Here is a 22,703-nt window from a genome sequence, read left to right on the forward strand (position 1 = left end):
TTAAAGTAGTTTCAAGTCCAACCCAAACCATTTTTTGGTTACATGTTAAATAAAATTGTGTTGTTTTTATTATTTATCTTTAGGAGTCTTGGAACATTTCTAATTGGGCCAAGCCCAACCCTATCCATTTTAATATTATTCTTGGGTTATGTATTGTCTAATGAATTCAAAAACAAAGATCTTGAAGGGATTAGGGAAAAGGAGAGTTGCTTTTTTATTAGGCTATATATATATATATATCAATTTTATTTAAATTATGTTTCTTAGCAATTTGTATCAATTTTAACTAATAAAATAATTTTTGCTAAGTTTGTTAACAAGTTTGTATTGTTTTAGTTATGTTAATTTTCATTAATCATGTAAGTTTTATTTTTTTATAAAATTAATTTTATTAATTTTATAATAAGTTGATAAAACTAAGTTATCTAATTTATTTCAATTAATAAGTTAATTGTGTAATTTACTTTTCTCTTATTAATATTTTTTGCTACTTTCTAATTTTAATATTTCATTAATAAATATTTATTGTAAACTATTATTTTTAGTGAATTTTTATCTTATTTTACCAATTAATTAAAAATTAAGCTTCTATTTTTTTGTTATTTTTTTATTTTTCCAAAAAAGGGTTCCCTTATTTTATCAAGTTTTCTATTAATTAACAAAATTCTTAATAATTTTTTCTACTATCTTCCCTTATGTCTTTTATTTTTTCTGATATTTTATAAATAATAAATTTATTTTTAAACACAAATACTATTATTTTCTCTTTTTATTTTCAAAATTGCATAATCAAATCAAACTGATCAACCCAAACCGGTCCACTTTAGTATGACAAGTAATTGAAGCTAGCGAGCCGAATGGTTTTAGATATTTAAATAATCTAGCCCATAAACTTCATCTTCTTGATGCGTAGTGAATTTTAGGCCCCTCATTTCTTCTTTTGTTTTTTTTCTTTTCATAAGAAATTAACAAAGTTGAGGAAACAACTTAATCTAAATCTTAAGTTCAATGCAATGAAGCTATAAAACAAAGGAGACAATTCATGTTCATAGAAAACTATTTTTAGAAAATTAGTAGTGAACTTTTCACATAATTTATAGAAAACAATAATGAATTCTTAGTAAAAACTCTTGAAAAATAAAATTATCAATGAAATTTTCACATAATCTAAAAAATAGTGAAATTTTAACAAAAAAATAAAAAATAGTAGAAAAATAATTTATTCAAAGTTTAATTAATATTAAATTTAATATTTTAACAAAAAAATATGTTAATTAATAGTGTTTGTATTATTTAGTCTTCATGACATATTTTCTAAAAAATTATATAGCAAATTTGGTAGACCAAAATGGTTCAATCAATATCTATTCAAATTAGTAAAGAATAATTTATATTTTCTCAACCCATCTTGATATAGTGTTCGCCAAATTCCATCATCAATACAAATAGTTATATATGGTGCCTAAAACGTCCTATGGAGAGAAAGATATATAGCTTTTATAGTGCTAATATTAAATATTATTTATACTACTACTAATAATAATAATAATAATTAATAAGTTCTATTGCTTTGCTTTCATTATTTCTCTTATTTATTATTTTTTACTCATCTTATTTCAATATTTTAGATTTGAATTAAATTGTTTCAAAAAAGTTGACTTAAACATTAATATTTTAATACATTTATGAAAAATTAAATGCATGTGTTTGGAAGTCTAGGAAAAATAGAGAGATGATGAAAACATATGTTAGAATTAGATGATTTTATTGGGCATGTGAGATAAATTAGAAAATGTTAGGAGATAGAGAGAGATGTTGAGAGGAATAATAACTTGGTCCAAATGGAAAAAGAGGAAGAAAAAAAAGTAAAGTAGGAAACATGAAATGAGGAAGGTGATGTAGACAATCTTACTATATAAATAGTGTAGATAATAGTTAATATACAAATAAAAATTTAATAAATTGATTGCACCAATTTGGATCAGGTTTTGTTTTTCGAGCCTAGCTGCACAAGGGGAAGGGAAGTGTTCGAGGGAGGCAACTTTATTATTGTAATGGGTGGTGGTAAATTTTAGCAAATTAGTAATGACTATTGACTAATGAGCTTGTTTGTTTGGGTGATCAGCGTCTGAGCAGTAGAGTTAGGCCGCGTTGGAGGCTATTTGTCCAGACGAGCGAGGATTAACTGAACGCAATGGATGTTTAATGTGTTATGAAACCAATAATAATGTTCTATGCCACTAATAAAATTGTTCCACATCCATCACATTTAATTAATCCCAATTCCTCCAAACTTGATAACTTTTATTTTAGGCCGTGTTGGATTTCAGGCTATGTTTGGTTTGAAGGAAAACGTGAGGAAAGGACCCTACCTTTCCTTTCCTTTTTCTATAATTTTTTTTCAAACCAAACACAGCCTTAAGTTAAAGTAGGGAAATCTTTACCGAATAAAGTCTCCTTTCGCTTTGGAAATTGGAATTGGTCCGAGCCATCATTGTCATTCTCATTCGTCGTTCGTCAAAGCCTTTGTCCCCAAAGATATGGGGCCGGTCACATGAACGATGAATCCCGTTCCTTTCTGGTCCGAGCTAGGGTGACGTTGATGATATCAGAAATCCTACGATCAGGAAGCATATCAGAAATCCGTTCTGGTTTTTTAGTGTCAAAAAGGAAATCGAATCGAGCTATCGAAGAGAAGAATAGTTTCAGATTAGGAGAAGATGAGCGGGCTAGGAACAGCGGACTTCTTCTACAGAGAAGCTCACCGTCTGGGCTATGTCGCACGGTCTGCATTCAAGGTTGTTGAGTTTATTCATCTTCTCTTTTCCTGATTTTATTCCCTTGGTTATTTTCATACCTTTACTTTGAAAAGAAAATTTTCATTTATCTTTCGTTTTCAACGATTCCCTTTCACGAAAAGCTGCTGGCTGTTGCAGATGCAGAAGCAATACAAACTGATAAAACCCGGCGCATCCGTTCTCGACCTCGGATGCGCTCCTGGTGCTTGGCTGCAGGTACCGATTTCGTCTTATATAGATTCTTCTGTTTTTTTTTTTTCTTCTTATAATTTTCACATCTATTCCAGTTGATCCCATGTTCTGTTTATTTTAATCCAGGTAGCCTGTCAGGATTTGGGGCCTATGAAAAATGGCGGCGTGGTTGTGGGTGTTGATCTGAAGGTAAAAACCATAGTGATTATAACCAAATAAATATCTAGATGTTGTGCATTGTGCAGCTTATTTTACTGAGTTCCTATTTCTTGAGTCAGTAATCCTGGTGTCTGTGATTTGGAGTTGCAGAGCAGAAGGTGAAAGTTCCTTCTCTTCATTGCGATACGAGAGTGCGAACAGTTTGTGCTGACGTTATGAATCTTCCAAAAGAACAAGTTAGGTTTCTCTCACCTAAGGTATTAAATTGTTCATTGTCTTTCTTCTCCCGACCTTCGTTTCTTTGAATTTAGATTTTTTGCAAAATATTGTACAGAAAACCAGGATAGAAAATAAGCATTTCTAGCATTTGTATTGAGTATTGACGGTTCTGACAATGAAAGTTGGAGTTGCTGATGCCTACAATACTCATGCTTGATGCCATAGCTTACAAATGATAAGTTCTTCCTTGGGTGATTTACTTTGTGCACTCCATCAAATTATAGGATTATGATGTCAGTATATTTTTTCTGCATAGATATTGTTAGGAACTAATGTGACTTACCACAGGGAACCTAACTGTAGTTACTAAATGTGCATTCTCAAAAAAGTATGATAAGAGCAACTTCATGTACCATTCATCAAAAAAAAAAAAAAAACTTCATGTACAATTTGGTTTCAAGAATGGAACATACAAAGACTGGTAAAAGATGGTTTCAAGAATGGAACATACAAAGACTGGTTTCAAGAATGGAACATACAAAGAATTGGTTTCAAGAATGGAACATACAAAGAATGGAACATACAAAGACTGGTTTCAAGAATGGAACATACAAAGACATGTACAATTTGGTCTCAAAAACTTCATGTACCATTCATCAAAAAAAACTTCATGTACAATCTAACATACAAAGACTGGTAAAAGATGGATGTGTTATCTTTTAAAAAAGTATGGAACGAACAATTTATATGTAAATATATGCATGATCTATTGAAATATGCATTTTTTTACAAATATAACCATACTTTGTATTATAAAAATATATTAAAAATAAAGCATTTTAAAATCTAAGCTATTTTTATCAATATTTTAAAAATTACTGTATTTTAGATAATCTAAAGGGAAAATTCCGGATAGGTACCTTGTAGTTTAGGCCGAGTGCCAATTTATTACCTGAACTTTAAAACACGACAATCTAGTACCCGAACTTTCGAAATGTGACAATCTAGTACCTACCGTTAATCAGCTGTTAAGTGTCATGGGAAAAGACACAAATGCCCTTCAACTATCATCTAATTTTCTTTATCAACCATCTGCAATCTGCAATCTGCAAATCTGCAACAATTATAGAGAGGGAGACCGAACACCCCTCCATCATCATTCCATGAACAACAACGCCAAACCATCATCCCGGAAATGACCGAAGACCAACGACGAAGACAACTGTTTGGTGTCCTGCAACAAATGCCAGCCCACCTCCCATGAGAAAATCTCTGTCGTTCCTATTGATATCAACGGCTTCAATAAGCATCCGAACGCAAGCCCCAATGGCCTCTTCAGAGCGATACATCCTGGTAGCATATTCCCTTCAAAAATTTCCATAATAGCTAGAGCTTGAGTCATCACATCAAATCTCCCAAAACAGAACTCTAGGAAATCATCACAGAAGGACCTTTTAAAAACTGAAACAAAAAGAGGCATTCTCATTAAGACTAACAAGTTATTATAGAAATGTTATCTTCAAGTATGAAAGTAAAGATAAAATTACCAATCAATTCTTATGTACTTTTCTAGAGACTTTCTTCTCTGGTTTATATCCATCTGGAACAAAATTAACAATATCAGCAAGCAATCCATTTATATCAAGAATAAGAAGTTTTATCTTATTGGTACTCTTTTTGAAGGCAATATCTCCATAGAACTTTCTTCTGTGTTGATACCATCAACCAGAACAAGATGTTCTACAACATCAACATTAGATGAAGAAGGAATTGTTTGTTCCATAATGCATTCAGTTGTTGATGCCTCTAAATTTGCCTCATTGAAGATGTGATATGTTTCCATTGCCTTTTCCAATTCATTTACAGCCTCTTCATTCTCTTCCATGCATGCATTGTCTAGTTCGTTGGAAGAGAGCTCTCCTACTGAACTGTTTTGTATACCATGTATTGTGCTGTTAGGACTCTTCTCCATGGCTTGCTCCATGTTATTGAGTGAGGGATCAAACAGCATTTTGTTCTTCCTCTGATAGGTTTGAAATGTTTTTCTCCTCTTGTAGGTTTTAAGTCTTTTCTGACTCTCATCAGGCTTGTTGTTCTTCCCTGAATTTGTATCAGCAGTGTCTAGCGAAATGGTAAGCTCCTCTGGAAGTAGATCAGTTTTTATATGCAGTTTCTGCTCCTTCTCAAGATGCTTAGTATTAGTTAGATCCTTGCTGCATAGAGCACCATTCTCTTTAAGTGAACTATCGGTTTTTGGTGCACTAGGCTTGTTCTTTTTTATCCTCTTTCTCTTCTTTTGTTTTGGACGCACTGCAGGATACTTCTCTTTTATTTGCACAGCTTCATTGAAGTGTCCATTGGTTGGTGATTTTTCAGTCAGATTCAAGGGTGTGCCCTCTTTCTCAGATATCTCCAAATTCTCATCTTGGGTTTGTTTTCCCTTCCTTTCCTTTTCTGTGTCAATCTCCATATCCTTCATCTCCTTATAGTCCTCTTCATTGTTGGTAGAAGAAGCCATTTTCCACAACTTCTTTCCCTTCTTTAGCTTACCCTGCTTTTGGTTTGTTCCTGCAATATTACAAAATTAATGTTTCGGGTTCCATGTAAGAAAGAACACCAATTCACGTCTCTTTTGTTCGGACAGGTTGTGAGTAAAACAAAAACAAGAAACTAGTATTGAGAAAACTAAAGCAGGTGCACCAGCATCTCAACATTTCTATAAACGGGATCATAAATGCTTGCATATATATGACAACAGATTTGGTACTCGGATTATTTCAGTAAATAAGACTGAACAATTAAGGAATCTTCCATGTAAAAATGTGATTTGGGGCTCAAAATTGTCTAACAAGTTCCTCCTACTGACTCTATTAATGGGCCTAATCTATTTCCAATAGCCCTTGCCCCATGGTCAGCAAGTTTAACATTAAGATATTACCTTCAACAGTCAGTATTGCTTGTGAAAAACACAAATAAAAGGTGGGGTGCAGGGCTGATACAGCTTGGAGAATTAAATAAGTGGCGAATCCAGGGCTGATACAAAACGATCTATGGGTGCCCAAACCAAAAACCGTTCAACAGAGGGTCTCCTGTTCAGGAGAAGCACTCCTGAACCGAGCATTCTACGAAGACTTCGAATCCATCGGATTTCAGAAAAGTGGGTCCGAGCGAATCCTCAACCCAATACAAAAATGCAAAGCGAACTCCGCTTCCTTCACTCTTCTCAGGGGACTCACCTGGGACGAGGTGTTGAACAAAGGAATCAGACACTTCAGCGAGGAGTTCAGTCGGTTTTGCCATCGAAAGATGAGCAAGATCTTCATTTTCTTGAGACTTCACCTCCATCAAGAGATTTGGGTTCCCGGAACCTGATCTTCATTTTCTTGAGAAAGAAGATGATGAACAGTGTGTTTGGGCTCTGTTTCATTTTTTTGAGAAAGAAGATGATGAACAGTATCTAAGGGTAATTTTGACATTTTTAAAAGTCTTAAACCGTACATGAGGTCACGTGACATACATAACTGACGGTCCATTGGCGGTAGGTACTAGATTGTCGCATTTCGAAAGTTCGGGTACTAGATTGTCGCATTTTAAAGTTCGGGTACTAAATTGGCACTCGGCCTAAAGTACAGGGTACCTATCGGGAATTTTTCCCTAATCTAAACTATCCATGCATTTAATTTTTATGAAAAATCACTGTATTTTCCATATCTTTAGATAATTAGTGTCTAATATGCTTAGTCAAAATTTTTAATGTGTTTAATACACTCATCATACATGTATTATGCACCTAACCCTATTTTTAGTGGGAGTCAACTTTAACTTGACTGTTGGATTTTGCTGGATGAGAAGCACTCTTTTCATTTTCTTGTCACTCCCAAGAGCATTGAGCGTGGCATTCTCTTGCACTTATTGACGTGGGCATCATGACAGTCCTAGAATCAGTGTAGGAATATTCTTATGTTTTTTCAATTTTTTTTCTATTTCTTGAGTGTTTTCTGTTTTAGGAATATTTTGATAATTTTACTCAATGTCAGTGGAGCTCCATTTTCTTTATGTTATAAGTGAAAATCAGTGAAAGCGAGATGCCAAACATGATCAATCTATGATTGGATTCTTCATTTTTGGCCTTTTGGCCTCACTGCACTAATTTAGGATTTTGTTTTGAAGATGGATTTCTTTCTACCAATCTACTAATAAAGAAGTGGATACAACTCCTTAACTAGATAACAACTACTATGTCCAGTTTTCTGTAGGTGCCGATAATTCCATTTTAACAATACTGGTTTCCTGATAATTCTTTGGGTCGTCCATGATTTTCCCAATTTATGCTTAGTTTTAAAAGTCTGAACCCTCGGCAGGCATCGAGGGAAATAAGGTGCTTCTGTATATCTCCAACTTGGTGGATCTTTTCAGGTCCACAGTAATGTTTCAATTTCTCGTGGAAAATTATTCTTTTGTTTGGTCTTCCATTTTGGTCCAATTCTGATTCAAGATACACACTATTTTGTCTTACCGGTTTTTCAGGGGAAAGGATTTTCTGTGGTACTGTCAGATATGTGTCCCCTAGTTGCTGGAATCACAACTAAAGATGTTGCTTTATCAGTTGAAGTAGGAATGCGAGCTCTTGATTTGGCTGTTGGTGGAACCGTCTTATCTCATCCTGACAGTGATATTGATCAGGAGGAGCTGTCCGATAGCTCTACTTCTAAATCAGATGGCAATGGTATTCTTCAACCTGGAGGCAATCTTGTAATCAAGCTTCTTGAGAGTAAAGATGTGCAAGTTCATGATAGAAATAGTGGTTTTAGTTGCCTTTTCTCCTCTTCTCACAATTTCTTATGATTGCTGTGCCTTGCAGAGTTTAGCCAAATTTGCAAACCCCGTTTTAGGAAGGCATCGTGGTTAAGGCCCAAGGCAACACGATCATCTTCAAGAGAGATTTATTTGATTTGTCAGGATTTGTGGTAGTTGATAAAAAGTTGCAGTATTTGATTCTTTTCCAACTGTAGCAGTTGCCAAATTCAAGAAACCAAAAAGAATAGTAACTACTGGATCACTGGCAGTAACCAAGATCTCAAATATGTATTGTCTTTTTCATGTTTCTGATTGTTAGTAATTGAATATACATTATGCAAGGAGTTTTGTCTTGTCTTGAGGAAATATTACATAGAGGAGAATTGTATTACATTATTTTTTAAAAACTTCAAATCACCATAACCTCGTGTGCATAAGCATAAAGTCAGACGGCTATCATTTCCAAATTTTGTTCTACTACATATAATCTTCAAAAGGGGATATTTTTTACAGTTGAGATCGACAGTCATTGTGTGCTACTAATTCTTCAGTCTCGCCTAGCACACTATGTTGGTTCTCTTCCTGATCCATAACTTGTTTTTATTTATTTATTAATTTCTTTGTAAGTAAGCTTTCATTAAACACAACAAGAGAAGCTCCACCGAAGATTACACGTTTGGCCAAGAAGGAGGGTAATTTACAAACGAGATAAAAGCTGTTTTGTTCAAAAAATGCACTCTGCTAATTTATTCTCAAGTTTTAAGTGATCTTTCAAAAAATGCACCCTGTTTAAAGCACATGCATGTTTCATAGTCTTGGGAGCATGTGATGCACATTTATATGTTCCTGTTAATATGTTTATTTTTTCATTTTTTATTTTTTCTAGGCTGTCTTGGTTTTGATCACCATATTGATTGAGGTGTCTGTTCCAGTGTACATGATGGCAAAAAAAACCTCTGTTTCATTGGGATGTCTTTGGACTTTGGATTGGGGCAGAAAGGGAAACAAGGATGCAAAAGGAAAAATGAATTTTCTAAATTTTAGGACTCACAATTTGGCTCTGAAAAAATTGCACTCCAGAATCCAAAGAGCTGTAGACTTTTCAGTGCCTTACCTCATTTAGGTGAAGAATCGAATCCTTTGGATATTTATACAGGAACCCTCTAAATGTTTACATCTTTCCTACTTTCTTCCACTTCTGCTACTTCCTAGTTCCTCCTTTACCGCATGCCGCATCAAAGATTTATCCATTTTAAATTGAACTTTTTGACGTTGTTGAAACCGATTTTTATCACTGACTTTTTTTTTTTTTCCTGACCTCTGTCGATGGAATGCTTGAAACCCACTTGAGAAAGATACATTCATGTTAGGAAGGATTCATTGCTGACTTCTCTGTATCCTGAGAATCAATGTCACAAACATGAATTTGTTTTTTTAATAACATAATCTGCTTGTGTAGTCCCATGAAGCAGTTCATGTTATCCAAAATAAAATAAAATAAAGAGCCCACGATCATTGGTTATACACTTCTATATAAACCCGTAAAAAGAAACCTGCCAAGGTATGGGTTCGGTTTTAATACTGAACTGTTGTTTTACTAAAAACAGTTGAATTGGTCAATGAATCATTGGCTTAGACGGTCTGACTGTTGAACTGAGAGAAGTATTTAAAATTTTCAAAAAATTAAAATAATAAAACGGAGAAAAAGAGAACGATTCTCAGATCTGAGAGATGTGAAAGAGAAGGGATCTGAGAGATTTGAGAAGTTATTGCAGATTTTATACAACTCCAGGATCTTTGGTGCAGGGGGGACAAAAGGAAATGGCTGTTTGAGAAGTCGGTCTCTTTCTCAGTGAAATCCTTCTTTAATGGTCCATCAAGGGAATAAAAGGATTCCTCTCTCTTTCCGAGTAAAAGGATCTGGGTCAGGTCTGTATCAACAAGGCTAGCCTTCTTTGTTTGGACCGCAGTACTTGATAAGATTCCAATCAAGGAAACCTTGGGCCCGGTTTGGATAAATTTATATAAAGTACTTCCATATACAAAAGTACGATATAGTGTTTGTAGTGTATACTTTGTGCTTCTGCTTTTATACTTTTTAAAAGTATAAAAACCCCCCAAAGCACGAAGTTTGGTGAAATAGTACTTTCGTTTTTGTGTGAACGGGTGGTCACATCACCTTCTGATACAACTCTCAACCCTACCTCCATTTGTCGCTACTGGAGTTATACCACCGTTGCCGGTCTCAGCCACCAAACCACCGGAAACCATCACTGAAAGTATGGACGAATGTGCTTTTACCAAATAGGAAATGGTTCTTTTGTTTCAAAAAGCATACTTTACAAAATTTTTTACCCAAACAGTTTTCAAAACAAAAACACCAAAGTAAAAACATTTTTTATACTTAATACTTTGATGCTGTTAAAAGTACACAAGTAGAAGTTTACCCAAATAACACCTTAGTTAAAAGAAGCCTAGAGGTGGTGGATCTGAACTGCACCTTATGTAGGGGTGGCCATGAGTCAAGCTCTTCACGAGCTACTCGAGCTCGGCTCGACTCGGTTTCAACTGAGTTTCGAGCTGAGCTCGAGCTTAATTTATAGGCTCGTTTATTAATCGAGTCGAGCTTGAGCCTAATAAAGCTTGATTCATGAGCCAAGCTCGAATAGCTACATACATATAATAATAATAATAATAATAATAATAATAATAATACTGAAGGGATGGGATATCCATCACATGGACGCCAAGTCTTGCGGAATGGAAAGGGCGAATTTCAAAAATTTCTTCCATCTTTGCAGGGAATCGAATTCCCTATAATTGAAAAACATGTTTTTCAATGATCAATCTTGAATCAAGAACCAAACCAGATCTGGGAGGATGTACTTGATACAGAGAAGTAATATCTCCCAATTGAGGTGTTCACGCCCAAGGAATGATCCAAAATCTGCTCCCACTGAAGATGGCGCAGTGCAAGATGGAGCAGAATCAACAATGTTCTTCCAAAAGAACTTGACCCTTCGCAAGAATCAACTAGACGGTTTGTGAGTACAACTCCAACCAATCTTTTCCCAAAAATTGGAATCAAGATCAGATCTTGATTTCTCCCAAGAACTGGAGATCGAATCGAAGGTGATGGCGGCGGCAGGAAGGAGGCGGCAAGAGAGAATTCGCAGGGTGTAGAAATCTCTCTTCTTGTGATTTTCAGCTCTGAAGAAAATTGAACGTCAATCACTAACAGTTGCCGCCCCTTTCTCCTTTCATAATCTTAAAGGGATCAGCTCCTAATCCCATTATGAGTTGCAAATTCAAATCATATTTGGATTAGAAGTCCCTTTAAGTGATAAGAGATAACCCTTATCTTATCTATAGATCAGATCGGCCATCTCCTAATCTAATTAGGAGGCTTCCAGATCTAAATCTCATTTAAATCTTGGACTCTCTAAGTGGATAGGGTCTAGGCCCAATCCTATCAGCTGATCCATCTCAGAATTCGCCCCTTTTAATTGACTGATCAAATCAGCCCAGTTCAAAATGGGCTTAAGACCCATTTAAGGTTATGTACTCACTTAGCCTTCCAAACTGCTGCCTAGTTGGGCTTCTTTGTATGGCGTGGGACCCAAACATTGATCTACACATCAGCCACATGGGTTCAGCCCAACCTTTGTTACAAGGCCTGGCCGAATACACTATTATGGACAGTGCACCCCCTGAAACCCATCTTGTGGGCTCTATGGGCCCAACACTTACCCTAAGTGGTCCCTGGGCCAAGCCACCTTGTAACACTCAGGGACTATGGGCAGATGCAAGATTATCCCATCAGATATTATCCTAAATGGTCTTACACTTAACCTCTCAGCCCATAATGATCAAACACTGCCCGATAAGGAGGACCTCTCCCTCGACTGCAAGGAACAGTGTTGCACTCTCTGCTTACATGGATCCCGGGAATTAAAACCTTTTGCAAATCATTTCGAAACCATAACATATATATATATCTTTATATATAAATATATTTTGCAAAACAAAATCTCAACACTTGAAATCGGCTGCCGGCAATCTTGGTTTCCATCAGAGAGAGTGCATCCTCGATCATTACCTTTGTCCGACAAAATGGCTGATCTTGTCACTATGATCACCCACTCAGATGAATTCTCGGACTGTCCCAACATACACAGGTTTTGACCCCCGCTAAGGATCTCACTGATTGGTACATCAAAGACAGACCAATCCAACACCTAGTGTAGTATCATAATCGAGTCTAGGGGTCAGGTGTAACTTTCCAGTTTTGCCCATCTATCTCCAAGGTCCAGGGCAATACTGGAAATCTGGTCTGGTTCAGAGGTTCTATTAATCCTACATTGCATGTGTTTCGGGTCTCACCCTGGTAGCTGAGACAAGCCACCCCAACAGTTGGCCGCACATCAGTGTCAGCCTTGGCAGCATAAATCTCCCCAGACTTACCCAATGGCTATGAACATTCTAAACTAACACAAGTCTCATTAAGTGTCCAGTTTAAGGGTATTACACAGAAACACACCACAAGAACATGAATCAAATGAATACTTTATTCATTTACAATAAATTCATAATGTACATAATTCTGATTGAAGCTAAGGGCATACAACTGTCTAACAAATATATATAATAAAAATACTATATATAATATTTTTATTTTTATATATAATAACTAATTATTATAATTTTTAATTTTTTAAATATCAAATAAAAATGTTTTTTATTTTTATAAAACATTTTTTCTCAAATCGAGCTCGAACTTATGAGCTTTTGACTCAAATCGAACTCAAACTCAAGATTCTAGCTCGAATTAAGATCGAGCCTCGTACTATCTTGACGAATCGAGCTCAAAGAGTAACTAATTATTCGGCTTGACTCAGCTCGAATCCACCCCTAACCAAATGTAATAGAAATGCATAGACTGCCCTGCTGGATTTGGGTATGGTTGCTGGAGCTTTTGGAGTTAAAATGTGCTTCCGGATGATGTGAAGGGCTCATAGGCTTGGTTCTTAGGAGGCCTCCGCAAGACGGGTAAAGTAGTTTGGAGCATCATCCCAGAAGTAAACAGACTTTATAAAGGGAGACAGAAGTCAAACGAAGAGGTGCTCAACAGGATCTTGGAAATGGTGTTTTCCTGGTCGACAAACCACCCACTTTTTAAAAATACATACAATTGTTCTGTTTTTGAGCTTGATTTCAGTTTCGTAAGAAACATATACTCATTTTTTGGATTGATTGGGAGTTGACTTTGTTGAGTTTTATTGTCTTTAGATATTAATGAAATGCTTTTTTACATTACAATTTTCAAAAAAATGTTTAATTTTTTTTTTTTTTTTTTTTTTGCGCCTTAGCTTTGAAAAGGTGTGCTACTGTGCGTCTCGCCTCGTTCCTCGGGCAGAAATTTCCCGTTGCTCGTAAAATAAAGTAAAATGATATCCAATAGTAAAAGATGAATTGTTTTCTTCTTTCTAATTTTTGCATAACTCGGAAAACAATAATATGTGAGCATTGCAAGATATGCTCTTTCCTATAATTAGTACTTTTTCTTTTTTAAAAAAGTGTTCATTTTCTGCCACTCCTGTATTTTTCTGTTATATATGGTTTTCCTTTGTGTATACATCACCCTCACATCCCCTCATTTGCTCACAACTCCCTATATACAAATATATAGTGTTGTTTTAATATCTAAAGCAAGAGCTTGAGAATAAGCCCTTCTATAGGGCAAAAGAAAGAAATTGACACATGATAGACAGTTGTTGGATTCAACGTTTTAAAAACTTGGAAATAGAATCGTTATGGCCACTGATTTTTAGGTTGATGGTCTGACTGTCTGATTCGAATGGATGGTCGATTTTAATAAAAAATAAAAATAAAAAATACCTAAAAATCATTCAACGGGTTGACAGATCGACGGTTTGATCACCTGGATCAATGAATTATTGACTTTTTCAATGGTTTTTGGCTAAAAATTAGGTTTGGAGTAAAACGGAACTGATTACCTTGATAGTTTCCAAGCCAAACGGTCCGACCATCCAAATCAACAGCAATTAGAAAACTATGGTTGGATAAGAGTTGCTCAATGAGAACTGGGGTGATGCCATGTTTAAAATTCAAGTAAAAATTGGATAATTTAGAAAAGAAAAACAAGTGAAATTGTTTCTGTCCTATATAACAGAGCCACGATTCTCTATTCTTTTGTACCAACTACAATACATGTTGGCAGCTTTTGTTTACCAAGCTAACATTCTTGATATATATATATATATATATATATATATATATATATATATATATCTAAAATAATTTACCAATTTGGAATTAACTTTCTAGGTATACAAATGTGCAAGGAGGAAACTGAATTGCTTTCGGTGATCAGCAGCATTTGCCGCCTCCCCTGAGGGAGATTGAAGATCCAATGGTTCAGTTGTTATTCCGTACGTACAGGATACAGCCACCGTGGGGAGAAATAGGGAGAATGACCGATCAGCCCAGGGTCAGAATTTGTAGGTTCAAAGTAATGTCGGGATAGGTATCAGCTCAGAAATTCATGGGTGGGTATTGGTGCATAGAATGTGGATTGTAGATCTTTTGAATGTTTATAGCTCTGCAGTAGAAATAAAAAATATGCATTAGGCAAATTTGTACTTCTCCTAGAGAAATATTTGTTCTTCATGGGTAAAGCTTAGATGTACTGCACGGATGACTATTATGCATTGCAGGTTTATGATCTCCAGGTTGCTTGCAACTTCATGTTGTAGCGAGTCTAATGTTTCAAAGATCGGACTGAACATTTAACTGGAATTGTTGGGAAATGGGGTCACTGAAACTTTGGAGGATAAGCTCTAAGGTGCGTCTGAAGACACTGTCCTTAGAACGTTATTTTCCCCCACTCAGTTTCACTGAGTTTGTTGTTGGGTTACAGACAAATCCGTTCTCATGATACAATAGAGCCTTGGGCGAGAATCAGCAACCAGCAAAGTTGAAGAATCTCCGAAAAATCTTCTGTGAGACTGTAGCAAACCGGAGAGAGAGAGAGAGAGAGAGAGAGAGAAGTGGATTTCGAAAAAGGTAATTAACATTTAATGACTATTAACTCTCCTCTACTATTTCTAAGGAGTGTAAATCAACTCCTATTAAAATACTGAAAACAAATATTATAATTTTCCAATTTGTGATAAGTTCAAAACTGGGTTTTGTAAGAGAAAAGTTAATTTTCCAAACAAGTGTGTAGGTGCAATTTCTCATGTAATTGACCAATCAAATCCATAGGATTTAATCTCTTATGAGATTAATATCCAAAAGGAATGTTGTCCGATTCCCTTTTTACTGTTCAACCAGGTCATTCAACCGTTGAGATTTACTATTAAGGCTCACTTTGGAAAGAGTACAAATGCAAATATGTACAATGCAAATACATACAAAATAATACCAAACATAAGGTTTTGCACTCTACATATTTGCAGTTGTACTCCTTCCAAGGCTCAATTTGGAAAGAGTACAAATACAAAAATGTATAGTATAAATACATACAAAATAATATATAAAATACAAGGTTATGCACTCTACATATTTGTATTTGTACTCATTCCAAATTAAGCCTAAGAGATTAAGTAGGTGTTTGGCATTGGGTATGTAGAGTTGTAAGCACCATTTTTTCAGAATATTTATCTTTTGTTTGGAATTGATGCTGCCATATAGGTGTTTTTTGAAAAAACAGCACTGGTTTTGTTTGATACTAGTGATGGCAGTAACGTTTTCAACATTGATCTATATTATCCAATATCCAAGATAATGTCATATTGATGCCACATCATTACATCATTGGCAGCAATGCATCGTTTTCCCAGAAAACATTGAATTTAGTGTTGCTCTAGATCACAGTTTTTCGATTTCCAAGACGTGGTATAGAGTAACATTTTTTCTAGAAAAATGGTATCAAACAAAAGAATATTATTTGAAACACCGTTTTTTCTTATGTAATACTTAGATGTCGCTGTTTTCTCAAAAAACGACATTGATGCCAAACATCGCCTAAAGTCTCTAATTTCTTAGGCAGTCCAACAATAAATTCAATCACCCCAATGGGGTAAATAATATTCTAAAACATATTCTTACATATTCCTCAAAACTTCACATCTAACCATATGTCTGACATCACTGAAATCTTTCCCCAAACCTACAAGTGTGAAAATGCCCAGTTCAGCAATTGCTTGTGCTAATTATTTTTGGCTCGTCTGATGAAAATTTCACACTTAATAGTTCTTTTATTTTCTATCCCAATTTCCATGACAAATTCAAATGTAATGACAAGAACTTGGCTTGTGGCATGAAATTTAAGAAGAAAACGTAAAGCTTGAATATATTATTATTATTATTATTATTATCATTATCTGCGTTATTACATCTTATAATTCCATTTGTGCTGATTGATTTTATTTCATTCCTAATAAGTAATAACAACTTGGCGGTATTGGTTTACAGCCAAATATAATATATATACAGCCCGGATATGGGTCATCTCATACTTGAAATAATGCCAGCATCAACAAAAGAAGAATAATTAGGGGACCAAGAAAGGGTAGAAGAGGAAGAAGAAAGTGGTGAAGATGGGTAACATGAAGAAGTTGAGAGGGCATTTTTGTTGCATGGGTTCCTTATCATCAATGGCACCATATCTTCTAGCAACCCTTGACGGTCCGCTTCTCCTTTGACCAATTCTTCTTGTTGTTGGTCACTAGAACTAAATGGGCTTGGTGGTGTAGGTCCTGGAGTCGGTGAGCATTCATGAGTTTGGACTTGTAGGGCATGTTGGGTTGGTTGGTCTGGTACTTGTAGGATGTCCTTTTTGGGCTTTTTCACAGCCAGGTGGGCCTGGTAAGACGGGGAGGGAAGGAAATGTGAGTAGGCAAAATGGAGGTGGAGTCCTTCATAAGTTATCACAAGTGTCTCTGGATCTGAGCTTGATCTCTCCACCTGCTTCTTTGCACTGCACCTTGGGTTCGTGCATCTGTAATAACTCCTGCTCTCCATCAACAATATCAAAACAAGAAAAAGAAAACAGCTTTAGAATGTGTGCAATAATGAACAAATAGTGGAGATAGGTTAAGTTTTCTATGTGTGGACGGGACAGGGTTCAACCGTGTCACATGTAAATGTTATAGATGGGGTTGCGTGTTTATTTAACTTGCCATCCGGTTACTATCAGCTCAAAAGCCCTTTGCCACGTGGCAAGAAGTCTTATTTTGTACCTAGTACCTACGCATAACCTCAGCCATAAGAGACGGGCTCATTGCACACGTGGCTAACCTAGCGGGAGACAGCATGGGGAGAAGAAGCACAATTATGGACGCATATCATGCAACTTGGAGGCTTGCAGTCGTTGCCTACAATTGGTCTAAATCTCCAGTGGTTTCTACCTCTACCTAAGTCAAATTCTCCAGTACCAATTATAGGATTTTACGCAATGATGCAGAAAAAACTAATTTTTTTGGGGGGGCAAATTAAGGAACCATTAGACTATCTTTGGTTTGAAGGAAAAAATAGGGAAAGATAGAAAATCTATATAAGTTTTGTAAAGATTTTCTTACCTTTTCCTTCCTTTTTCTATTTTTCTCTTCAAACTAAACACAGCCTTAGGGGTAGACATGCATACTAGAAAATCAATTTCAAAAGAAAAATGCCAAACATGTACTCTTCTATGCCTTGCATATCCTTCTTATATCAAACATTTGGAATATCACATGTGCCTATTCTAATTATTCGAAGATTCAGTTAGGTTCAATTTGGAAGGAATACAAATACAAATATATACAGTACAAATATATACAAAATAATGCAAAAACAAGATTTTACACTCTACAAATTTATATTTGTACTCTTTCCAAACTGAGCCATAATGACAAAAATGTTCTCTATAGTGGTAGATGGTAATATATTTACAAAGCGTGCAAGAAACCGAATATAAATGCTCTTATTTGTTGAGGGATCTTTGTAAATGGCACGTCAGTACAAAGCCCTGGACTGAGTTGATAATATATATATAAAGAGAGAGAGAGAGCATCGCCATTTTGGAAGTGACAATGCGTAAATTAGGGAGCAAAATCCCTTAAAAAATCATAAGTTTTAGTACGGTGATAAATAAATCTATTCATCTTTATCATATGCCTTATACCGGCTTAATTAGAATTGCATCGAGTCAATTTGGTTATTTGAAACCTAATTTGCACTATCGGTTTTCTGGTGGCATTTATCATTAATTTGAGCATAAATGGGAGGACAGACCTGAAAAAGAATAAAAAGAACAAAAGGCGTGGATAGGCATCCAGAATATTGAATGTATCTATCTATTTATCTATCCTGTGACTGTTTTTTCCCCGGCTTTCATGGATATTACATTGTTCAGTTTTCATGGATTTTGAGACACAAAAACCTCAAAAGCAAAAGTTTGTGAAATACATGGGGTGACTATCCATCATCCTGTCGATGGGCTCTCAACTCAGGCTCCTTTTGTGCTTAAGGCCTAGCTCTCTCTCTCTCTCTATATATATAGTTCTTTTTTAGGACTTGTTATATGAAAAATGAAAACTGAAAAATGATAGTTTTTCTCTTATTTTTATTCAATTTGGTTCCTTTAGGCTGACCAAACACAAAGTTTGGTTGTTGTTAAGAATTAAGATGCTGGGCTTAACTTGAGGGTAGGTCCGTAGGTATGAATAGGATAGGTATAGTAGGAATATATTAGATTAGATAATGGAGTGGTTAGGAGCACGGGAATGGTCTTAAATGCCTCCAAATTCAGTGCCGGTTCACCAGAAATTTCAGGCACTCTCGGTCGCTATCCTACTTTATTCAACTTCCCCATAAATGTTAATTATCTTGAATTCTTATTGCTAATGACTTCTCACTGACGATTTGGTTATGTATAGACCTGTTTATGAGCCGGATAGCCGGATGGCCCGCGGGCCTAACACAGTATGCTCGACTATGTTATGGGTTGAGTTTGGGATTTGTCAAAAAAATCTGATCCGAGCCTGGTTTGGCCTGACTCAACATTATATACTTTATAAAATACGTAATATGTATTTTATATATTATATAAAATATATAAATAATATAATATAATTACATATATACATTTTTTTATTTTTTTTTTTATAATTTCTCTTTCTCTCTCTATTCAGCCGCTTCAGCAGTAGTAACAACATGGGATAAATTTTGGGCTCGGGCCCAGACCCAGGCTTCGAGCTTTTTATGAGGGCTGCTCAGGCTTGGGCCTTAGAAAAATCTGTTAATACAGAGTGAAAGCCCGGCCCATGAACAAGTCTAGTTATGTAATTATGTAGTGGCAACCTCTCTCATATGAAATGGGTGGCAAAATCCTAAAGTGGGCCGGGTTACGTAGCACAAGTGATTAGCTTTGGAGAGACGGAGAGAAGCCGATCGATCGAGGATATGGCCCAATAACTGCCCTGTTGTCTGCTCACGAGATTTTTTTTTTTCTTGGGGCCGAGACCACCAAGTTGGCAATATAACGATCAGTATATCATTCTGATCAATCACCATGAAGCATTAAAATAATTCAAAGACATACTATCCGCAGAAAAATATTGTTTGGTTAAGGGCCGAAAACCTTGTTTTTTGCTGTAAAAGTGGTATAAATATAGCTAAATTACTACTTTCAAATATGAAAAAAGGCAAAAACCGTAAGACTTTGAAGACTCGAGGCACTATTAGCTAGAAGAAAAGTCTAAGAGAGGCAGCTGTAAGTAACTTCCCAAGAAAGAGCGAATGCTTTTGTAGTGATATATGTTTTAAAAGTTTTCACAATGAAAGCAGAAAATTAATGAAAATCTTAGAGAAGAAATCACAAAAATGGTCTCGAGCCACAAGACGATTATAAGACCTCCTCATGAACTTAATTTGAAGTATTCAAAGGACTGTCGGAAGCAGCAGCACACAGCAGGGCGGGAAAACAAGTTATCTTCGTGGATTTATGAATCTCTTTGAAAATGAAACGAATAGACAAATGAGAAACGATCGATCGAATTACCTTGGATTTGGGTTGTTCTTAATGGATTTCTGCCCATACTTCCTCCATTTGTAACCGTCATCGGCCAATCCATTCCCGGTGGACTTAACTTTCATAGTATATTTATTATCAATCTTACTCAACCCCTTCTCCAATATCGAGATTCTGCAAATAAACGTAAATGAATAGCAAATGAAATGGAACTCGTCAACACATTAATTATCGAAAAAGAGGCACCACCAGCAGAGAGCAAATCCAGAAACTACCTCGCTTGTGACATGCTACGGTGATCGTCAGATTCATTGTTCCGATTTGTTGTGGACAGTGCACTCTCGATGTCTTCAATAGTAGGTCCGGAGTAGGCAGCCGAGATGAGCCGGTTAATTAAGGGCTCTGGTGAAAGACATGGTTTGGGTTCAATGGTTTCAGGTAAGACAAGGAAAGGAGATTCATTATCAAGAAGCTCCCTCACAAGCTCGTCCTCCGACCCATTTGACAGATTTGCAGTTAATTGCATCAATCTTTCCATGAAGAAACAATTCAGTTGTGCATTAGATGAGAGAATAAACCAAGGCAGAAGGAAACAAAGTTTGAAGAAGAGACGGAACTAGGTTCGCAAATTGGTTATCATAGAAGACGGAAGAAGAGAAGATTAGAGTGGAGCAGATAGAGAGGAGGCTAGGGGTCGTCCGTCGTTGATGGTTACGTGCTTATCCCCAACTTTTAAAGGAAGAGTTGCTGAGAGTAAGGAAGATGAGAATTTAATGCACTTTGTACATAGCTTCGTCCTCTGCCTGAGAGTAACAAAGGTTATTTCATACCACACAGATTTACTTTGTTACAATACAATAGTCGAAGCAGGAAGCGCCCAATCATCCATGCATGTTTATTTTATCCTTTTTTTTTTCTGTTCTCTTTGGATGTTAAGGTGGACCAAAACCACCTGAAATTTGATCCCCATTTCAATGAGTCAACCAGTACCAATAATGCATTTCATTTGTTTCTCACTCTTTTAGTATTTTTTTTTTTCAACGCTTAGCTTTGGCCCTATCTAATTGTCATTCTTTTCAGGAAACTGTCCGGGCAGTTGAGATTAAATTATCCGTTATAGCCTGAGAAATTAGGTTGATCTCAAACCAAATATGTTTTGACCATCTTTGATGGCTATTGGGGCTTAAAATTTTGGAGATGTTGCAACAAACCCATGACCCGTGTGATAAATCAACCACTACCCAAATTAATAATTTTTTTTTTTAGGGTAAACTAGAGATAGCCACCCTGTCGTGTTGTAATAGGGGACAATGACACTTAGACCACTGGATTTCTGGATTTATGTTGCAAGGTGATAATTGGCTGGTTGTAGCTAAGCAGAGATTTGGGATCGAATTCCACCTGCACCAGGATTGGGGAGGAGGGTTATGGGTTTGATGGATGGGCTACCCCTGTTGTGTTCTGTATAGCCTCATTTCACTGTCAAACCCATTTGTGGGTTAAAGGGGGCAAAATGCTGAAATCCAATTCCACTTGAGATTAAAGAAAATTAATGAATGATTTTCTTGGGCTCATAAGGAAAGTGAATCGTATTGTTTACTTAGAAAACAAATTTGGATGACTGAAAATTATACAAGCGTTGTAGGATATGAATAGTGAATTAGAAAGAATGTCATTTTCCTATAGTTTATACTAATTTTTAACAACATTCATTTAGTTTCATGAACATTTAACCACTCATTTTTCTCATTCGGATTTCTATTTTCATTTATTTCGGTTGGAGTTCAAAATTACTTCTTCTCTTAGTATGATGTGTATGCATGGTGTGTGTGTGTGAAAGAGAGAAGGACTGAAGGAGAGAGGTTGCCCTCAAGAGGGATTTCTCCATCTGAATTTAAATTCAGATGAGATGAGATGGGATCCCGATCCATTGGCAGAAAACAACAGATATGATTTATTGATTATCATTTCTGCTCAATGATCATGAGACCTATATACTTTCGAATGGTCCTTAGATGCAACCCGTCACAACAATGCTTGGTTGTGGTATTAAAGAGGCAAGAGTTCTTGCATATTTCTGAACAAGGGTGGATAAAGAAGCTAATAAAAAAAACATGGGATTAAATAAAGAGAAATAGGACTCATGTATCTGACCCCACATGGCTAGGATAAGCCTTGGATGATGATGATAATGATTTATCTTATCAATGAATCAGTGAGTCACAATCTAGTCTAAAGGTCCGTTTGGTTCGTAGTTGAAATCGGAATCGGAATCAGAATCGAAATCCTCAGGAATCTGAATCAGAATGGCCCTGTTTGATTCTGACAGAAATGAAAATGGAAATTAAAATCAACAGGAATGGGATTTGATTCCCAAGGGAGGAGCAAGGAATGGCCATTCCTTAAATGGGGGAATGTCATTCTAGTAAGAATATGAGAATAGGATTCCGATTCCGCCCAACTAAACAGTTGGAATCGGTCAATTCCAGACCTCTATTCCT

General features: G+C 36.0%; 2 protein-coding genes across 5 annotated transcripts; one reads left to right on the plus strand and one right to left on the minus strand.

Moving 5' to 3' along the window:
- Window positions 1-2,462: 2,462 nt before the first annotated feature.
- LOC104597163 (uncharacterized) lies at window positions 2,463-9,454 on the plus strand. Of its 4 annotated transcripts, none has more exons than XM_088897124.1 (6): window positions 2,464-2,798; window positions 2,937-3,014; window positions 3,117-3,179; window positions 3,305-3,406; window positions 7,896-8,120; window positions 8,230-8,588. In XM_088897124.1, exons 1-6 carry the CDS (start codon window positions 2,721-2,723, stop codon window positions 8,275-8,277), a joined length of 594 nt encoding a protein of 197 aa, XP_088753250.1. In that variant the 5' UTR covers window positions 2,464-2,720; the 3' UTR covers window positions 8,278-8,588. The 4 variants fall into 4 exon arrangements, with proteins under 4 accessions (XP_088753251.1, XP_088753250.1, XP_010256888.1 ...); XM_010258586.3 differs by having other exon boundaries at window positions 2,465-2,798; window positions 3,305-3,385; window positions 7,896-8,094; XM_010258585.3 differs by having other exon boundaries at window positions 2,466-2,798; window positions 7,896-8,094; window positions 8,230-8,509.
- Window positions 9,455-16,532: 7,078 nt separating this feature from the next.
- LOC104597162 (putative WRKY transcription factor 49) lies at window positions 16,533-20,908 on the minus strand. Its single transcript, XM_010258584.3, has 3 exons — window positions 20,478-20,908; window positions 20,233-20,376; window positions 16,533-17,202 (listed from the first exon to the last, which is right to left on the minus strand). Exons 1-3 carry the CDS (start codon window positions 20,738-20,740, stop codon window positions 16,698-16,700), a joined length of 912 nt encoding a protein of 303 aa, XP_010256886.1. The 5' UTR covers window positions 20,741-20,908; the 3' UTR covers window positions 16,533-16,697.
- Window positions 20,909-22,703: the final 1,795 nt, after the last annotated feature.

This window comes from Nelumbo nucifera, chromosome 2 (genome assembly GCF_055504915.1).
Source record: "Nelumbo nucifera cultivar China Antique chromosome 2, China Antique-T2T, whole genome shotgun sequence".
NCBI lineage: Eukaryota > Viridiplantae > Streptophyta > Magnoliopsida > Proteales > Nelumbonaceae > Nelumbo > Nelumbo nucifera.